Raw genomic sequence first — 7,511 nt, forward strand, 5'->3', positions numbered from 1 at the left:
CCAATTAAGTTTGTACTAACTATATTTGATATGGTACTAAAATTACATACCAACTATAATTGATACAGTATATACGGTTTGGAAAAAAAATGTCTCGTACCGTACCAATTCTACCCTTAATTTTAATGATTTTTGAAATTGAAAAATAATTTGATATCCAATTTATCAAAATTAAAATAGTTGGTTGAAGGAACATTGACTCAACTTTTATACATTTGTATACAAGATATAGTTTTCTATACTTAATGTAAGAAATTTATCATTTTTTATTTTATATAATTTTTCTCGTGAATGGTGATAGATGATAGATGTTATATTTATTAATAAAATTATGGAAACATTTTTGAATTTTTTTTTTTTTTTTTTTGACTATTAACAGTTGTCGTTATTATTTTATTTTTTTGAACAACTGCAAGTTGTCGCTAATTATAATTTATTGATTGGCAGAAAAATTGAACTTTTAAAGACTTACGACGTTGACTTAAGCAAGGGAGGTATTAGGTGTATATAAATCATAGCATGCATGTTCAAATAATCAATCTCATGTCTTTTTTAAAACTCATTCATTCAAACGTAATAATCGCTTGCTGACGCAGAGGTACTGTCAGTTGCACCAAATCCTCTGATTTTCTAGTCATGGCGTCAAGCAATTATTAGAGTTATAATCATCAATGATGTCCCTGTGCAGATGGCGCAAACAGGTGTGCAGTTAGCCTCAATCGATGAGCAGAAGTCCTTAACCCATGAGCAGCAGCAGGATATCAGAATTTCAGTTGCTTCTCAAGGTCGCTCAAAACCTATTCCAGATCTACTTAATGGTAAATTCTGCTAGCCATTTTACTCTTTACTTCATGTACTGCTAGTTTACACCACATTTCATACAAAGAAGATGATTCCTTTGCATTAGTGCTCCATTCTTGCGGATGGACGAAATAAGTGTTTATACTTTATACCTACCTGGCTACCTTTCCGTTTCTGTTTCCACTAGTCTCCTTCGGGAAACTTAATTACAAGAGTAAGTTATATTACATTCGACTTGTTTGAAAAGTGCTTCGTTTCCTTGTAGAAATTCCACATGAAATGCATTACTCTTTCCTAGAAAGTCTACATTAAGATGGAACTGATTTTCATTTTTCGGTTGTCATATCTAATATGTTAGTTTTAATATTCAAAGACACCAACACATAAAACCCTCGATTTCAGTGTGTTAAACCAAATTGAAGTATTCAAAGTGGCTGTATGCACTAGAATTGATGCTTAATCATGGTGAAAAGTTACAGAATATTACAAATATTGTCCCTGGATGAATTTGTGCTAACTTTGCATTGGAATTGTTTTAAAGGAACTAGTAAAGAGAACATGAAAATTGCTATCCCTCTATATGAAGCATCTATTAGAGGTGATTGGAAAGCTGCTAAAGAGATTCTTGATAAAAGGCCAGAGTTGGTAAGGTATAGTGTGACTGGAAATAATGAAACAGCACTTCATGTCGCTGCATCCACAAAAAGCACCAAACAGGCTGAACAGTTCGTGGAAAATCTAATGACTAAGATGGAAAAGGAGGACCTCGAACTTAAAAATAACAGTTCCAACACTGCCCTTTGTTTAGCCGCTGCAGTTGGCAATGTTAAAATGGTTGAGCTTATGGTTAAAAAGTGCAGGGCCTTGGTGGCAATCACTGGTAGTGGAGGAATGACGCCACTATATATGGCTGCCCTGTTTGGACATTCTGAGGTGGTGAAGTATCTGTACAAAAATTCCGATAAGTTGTATGATGATTATTGGACACCTCAGAACCGTGGTTGGCTTCTTCAGAAATGTGTTGAGAATGATATGTTTGGTAAGCGTTCTAGCATGTTACTATTACAGCTACATATTTTGTTTGTTGTTTAATTAGTAAATTGTACCAATTTGGATAACTGGTCAAGTTTTAATCAAATCAACCTCCAAATTACCTTGGTGAACAAGGTTTAAGCCTTTGAAGGGATGAACAAAGAAACAGGGACAGAACAAGGGAAGGAAAACAAATTACTTGGCATGCAAGGTTTTTATTGAGGACTTGAAACTAAAAACATAATGTTTTTTTTTTTAATTTATTTATTTATTTTGTTATTACTCATCTTCACGTTTAGATAAGTAATCAACATGATAAAAGTTTTACATAGGCTTAGTGGATAAGGAGCAATCAGATACTAACCCTTTTAAACACTGTACTAATAGAAAGGAGTCACCCTTCAAAACAATTACTGGGAAATATGGAAACTTCCCAAAAATACCCTTATGCCTAAAAAGCCCTTACTCTGATTTATACCAACATTTCCCCTAATTCAAAATTTATCACCTTCTTTCCTCCCAAAAAATCCCTCATTTGGGTCTGACGTCATTCCAATCTATGTTATGTCTTTACAATTAATAGCAACATACAATGAACTGGTATAAGAATCCTAGATCATAATCAAAATTTATGAGATTAGGGTTACATACATTTGGAATATTTATAGCAAACAATTCTTTGAAACCTTTCCTTTTAGTTTTCAAAAAGCAAGCACTAAAAGTATAATACATCTAATAGTTCACACCTAAAACCTTAGAAACCCGATAATAAAGAGGAGAGAGAGAAGGATGAAGAAATTTCGTTTATATGTCTCTTAGGAATGTTATGCCCGAAATTTGCAAGCAAAGAGTCCTATTTATAGTTTAGGCAATTTGGAGATGAATCCAAATTTTAATTAATAATATAATATATTTAATCTCAGTTCAAAAAATTTTCTTATCTACAACCAGGAAACTTCTAGACCAGGAGGCTTCTAAAAACCTTAGAACCTCCTCCAAAACCGTTCATACCATGGATGGTTCTAAAATTGCTTATTTTGTTCTACTATTAAACAATTACAATCCATCTGTTGCACCTTTAATTAATTCCAATTAATTATAAATTAATTTTGATTAATAATTAATTAATTTTTATTGATTTCTTATTAATTTATTAATTATATAAATTAACAAATCAATTGTTTAACTATTGATCTCATATTAATCCATTAATCACATAATAAATTAACAAATCAATTATGTATTTCTAATTAATATATTAATCATATAATATATTAACAAATCATTTCCTTTCTTTCCTAATATCATTTCTTAACTATTTCTGGTTATGAGGACAATCCAAAAATGACTTTGCTTTTAACTAAAAACCGTTCAATGGTTGAAGCAAATATGTAAGAATCTAGACAGTACTGCCCCTAGTATTTCTGGTTACGAGGACATTAATCCTACATCTAGATCTACAAACCGTTCAATGGTTGAAGCAAATATGTAAGAATCTAGACAGTACTGCCCCTAGTATTTCTTGACAATGTAAGCCTCTTCCATCATGTCTCCCAATGTTCGAATGTTACTTACTATGTTGTTGATCTTTGTGGAGAACTCATTTTGTCTCTTTTTCCTTAATCTTCAAGATCTCAAACTCAGCCTTACATGACGAGCGCCCATGTATATGACTTTAAATGTGTCCCAAGCTTCTTTTGTTGTCTGCTTATCTGTCAGGAAACAACAGAATATCTTCAGGATAGTTGGGTAGATGACATCCATTGCCATGTTATCCATGTTGACACTCATGACATTCTGAGGGTTCTTTGCTTAATCGCTTGTCTGTTGTCACACATCTTAAGCCAGCATAAAAACCCTCATCTTGATGTCCCAAGCGGCATAGTTACTTCTTGCTAACATTGGGTAATGGAACAATCATGGTTCTTTCTTTTAGCCTTCCATATCGAGATTGTACTATTTATTCTATAAACATGGTTAGCATTGATACCAAATGACATCAAATAAACTTGAAAATTACCTTGGTGCACAAGGTTTAGGTGTGTGGCATGAAGAACAAAAAAGCAACACGGGAAGAACAAGGGAAAAAAGGAGAAAATGGGAAGGAAAACAAATTACTTGGTATCCAAGGTTTTATTGACAAATTGAAACTAAAAATTAATGTAAAGCATCAAACGATTACCCTATTTATACTAAATGGAAAAAGGAGTCATGCTAAAACACAATTACCGGGAAATATGGAAAGTTTAGAAACATACCCTTATGCCTAAAAACCCTTATTGAGAATTATACCAACAAAAATTAGTTGGTAGACATCGTTGTTGTTTTGTTGATGATTATTGTTGCTTTGGCCATAGAAATTCCCCAACATAGTGATTGTTAGATCTCTTTTAGATATCGCACTAGACATACTGCGAGAGCATGAAGAACTTAGTAGCAGTGGGATTGTACTTGCAGCTTTGGCTCGAAAGACTGATGCATTTGCTGAAATAAAATCTAATATCATCATGAGAACCATAAAATGGGGTAAGAATCTCTATTCCTTGACGTTGATTATACATCTTCCATCTCCTATTATTATCATCTATCAATTTTTACTTATTAAATATCTGACATGTATTTTCATTTTGCCTTCTTTTCTGGTTGTTGCTTTGAATTTTTACAGTCATATGTACGAAGATGCAAGCTCATGAAAAGGAAAGTAAAGCAAAAGCATTGGAGATACTAAAAACCATTTGGTGTTATATTGCTGAGAAGCCTAGGGAAGAAATTGATACCATACTCAGGGGCCCCCCTGATCCTCCCGTTAAACGATATGAAAAACCAGCTTTTGACAAGATAGATGAAGCTCTGCAACTACTAAAACTCATATCTGATAATATTGTCAATATACCTGTTGAAATACGTAACATAATCAAAGGACCAGTTGCAAGAAATCTTGAAGGTCTAGCAGGAAATGTACGTAAAAAGTACTCTTCTCGAGTACTGTTTGTTGCCACAGAGGTGGGCAATACGAGATTCGTAGTTGAGCTCATACGTTTATATCCTGATCTAGCGTGGAAAGTAAATGATAACAATCAAAGTATATTCCATGTTGCTGCCAGACATCGTCAAGCGGATATCTACAACCTATTGCATGAGATAGGTTTAAATAAGGATATGATTACTCCTCTCAAAGATCTAAACGAGGACAATATGTTGCATTTGGTTGCGAGGAGTGTGGAGAGAAAGCGACTTGAGGATGTGTCTGGAGGTGCGTTTCAGATGCAACGTGAACTACTATGGTTCAAGGTACATATTCATCATTTCCTCCCCACACTTACAGGCTATCTTTCATTGATGTAAAATAAGTTACCTAGAGGCACTTGTAGGAAAGAATTTAAGATACAATCGACTGATGTTTGTTTGCAATCACTTGTTCTCATGCATGGCGAATATATGTATAACTTTGGGGGCTATGAAATTTCTCACCTTTTATGATAATAAATTTATTATTAATTTTTATTTGTTTTTATATTATGGTGGTGTCATGGGCTTCATGTAAGTAAACTAATTTTCTTTTCTATATCCAGCGTATGTTGTTAAGAGGATAATCAGCCATAAACATGTGTTCTTTGCGATTGGCATGAATAGTTTGACACCTCAATCAAATTGATCTACTCGATTTATAATTCTATATATTTTGTAGGAAGTAGAGAAAATGGTCCTACCTTCTTATCGGGAACGGAAGAACAAAGATGGACTAACACCACGTGAGATATTCACCAAGGAGCACCAAGATCTAGTTGTAAAAGGTGAGGAATGGATGAAAGGAACAGCTAGTCAATGTATGGTGGTAGCGGCGCTTATTGCCACCATTGTATTTGCTGCAGCTTTTACAGTTCCAGGTGGATACGATCAGACCAATGGTATCCCTTTCTTCCGCAGAAACGTAAGCTTTTTGATTTTCGTGGTGGCAGATGCCATATCTTTGTTCTCATCATCAGCTTCAATACTCACATTCTTATCCATTCTCACTTCTCGTTATGCGGAAGACGATTTCTTGGAATCATTACCTAGAAAACTGATGTTGGGTCTAGCAACACTTTACCTCTCAATAACAACCATGATGATTGCTTTTAGTGTTACCTTCTTTGTGCTATACCGTGAACATCTTAAATGGATACCAATTCTTATCACTGTGATTGCTACCACACCAGTACTTCTGTTCGCTGCACTACAATATCGTCTCTTAAAAGACGTAATTCACTCCACATATGGTTCTAGCTACCTCTTTCGGTCCAACAATCATCTTTACAATGCAAAATCTAATTCTAACTATCGTTGTTTTCCGTTTAGGATCCCTTTCATTTCAAGATGTACTTCGAAAATATTTAAATTGTTGTAAGATCAACGATTCTAAATAATTGTAATATAATTCAATATTTGTTATAATAACGGTTTTGTTTGATTCTATACGACGAGACACAAAAATGTGACATTTAATGCTTTTGGTTTCGGAAGGCAATTTCAGCCAGAGGCTTGTGGCTGGGAAGACAAAAAAAAGTACTCCCTCCGGCCCATATTAATACTCTATGTTTTCTTTTTGGTTTGTCTCAAAATAATAGCCTACTTTTAAAAATAAATATCATTTTTACCAAAATACCCCTCAATTTATTAGTTAAACTATCATGGAATTAAATGCAATTACAATGGAATTAAATGCAACAAAGGAGTAAAACTATCTTTTCATTTTATAAAGTTAGTCGTAATTAATGTTTTCTTAATCTGTGCGTTTTTTTTTTGTCTGTGGACAATAATTTTGGGACGGAGGGAGTATATTGACTCTTTACATCGTTATCTTGAATGCAAAGATTTTCCATATAGGATGCATGTGAGACCAAAAATCTGCTTTAATCAAATAAATAAATCCCTCATAGGCCCACGACTTGATTTACATTTACCATCCCATATAACGGTGCACTTCCCTGGTATTTTATACCAAGGAAAAATGACTTACGAGCCCAACAAAGTTTCCAAACCGTTCAAAAAACTTCAATCATGTTTTGTCTGTTCAAGAAAACCCAACAAACTTAATCTTTTGTTTAAAAAATCCCAACTTAGTTACACTTTTGTTTAATTCTATGGAAGTCAAAGAAGAGAAACAGATTACGTGGCTTATTACCATATTGGGAAAAATGACTTGTAAGACCAACGAAGTTTCCAAACCATTCAAAAAACCACAATCATGTTTTGTCTGTTCAAAAAACCCAACGAACTTAACATTTTGAACAGACAAAACATTATTGGGGTTTTTTAAACGGTTTGGAAACTTCGTTGGACTTTTTTAGACAAAAGGTTAAGTTTGTTGGGTTTTTTAAACAGACAAAACATGATTGAGTTTTTCTGAACGGTTTGGAAACTTCATTGGGCTTGTAAGTCATTTTCCCTTATACCAATTGGGCATGTGCCCATGTTTATGTCATGGCTTCTCACACACCTGTGACACATACAATATATTAATCAGCATGTGACTCCAGCTGTTGTAATTCATCCAAAAATCATATGTTTTGTTGTATTCTAGTGTTACCAAAAAATGATTCTAGTTGACACCATAATGTATGTACACTATTGGCCATCAATTTCAACAAGAATCCAATATTTAATACTTATATTTCAGCTAAATTCAATAGCCGTAA

At 33.8% G+C, this 7,511-nt stretch overlaps 1 protein-coding gene across 2 annotated transcripts; it reads left to right on the forward strand.

The window, feature by feature from the left end:
• The first annotated feature begins 547 nt into the window (after positions 1-547).
• On the forward strand, positions 548-6,270 carry LOC145160099 (uncharacterized). Of its 2 annotated transcripts, none has more exons than XM_079079204.1 (6): positions 548-598; positions 689-818; positions 1,343-1,840; positions 4,228-4,359; positions 4,499-5,124; positions 5,522-6,270. In XM_079079204.1, exons 2-6 carry the CDS (start codon positions 689-691, stop codon positions 6,218-6,220), a joined length of 2,085 nt encoding a protein of 694 aa, XP_078935330.1. In that variant the 5' UTR covers positions 548-598; the 3' UTR covers positions 6,221-6,270. The 2 variants fall into 2 exon arrangements, with proteins under 2 accessions (XP_078935330.1, XP_078935331.1); XM_079079205.1 differs by having other exon boundaries at positions 4,291-4,359.
• Positions 6,271-7,511: the final 1,241 nt, after the last annotated feature.

This window comes from Lactuca virosa, chromosome 2 (genome assembly GCF_052849685.1).
Source record: "Lactuca virosa cultivar CGN04683 chromosome 2, Lactuca_virosa_CGN04683_v6, whole genome shotgun sequence".
Lineage (NCBI taxonomy): Eukaryota > Viridiplantae > Streptophyta > Magnoliopsida > Asterales > Asteraceae > Lactuca > Lactuca virosa.

Coding starts and splice junctions, on each gene's coding strand:
- LOC145160099 (XM_079079204.1), top strand. CDS start 689: ATGGCGCAAACAGGTGTGCAGTTAGCCTCAATCGATGAGCAGAAGTCC. Junction 819..1,342: donor TATTCCAGATCTACTTAATG/GTAAATTCTGCT, acceptor ATTGTTTTAAAG/GAACTAGTAAAGAGAACATG. Junction 5,125..5,521: donor GTGAACTACTATGGTTCAAG/GTACATATTCAT, acceptor TATATTTTGTAG/GAAGTAGAGAAAATGGTCCT.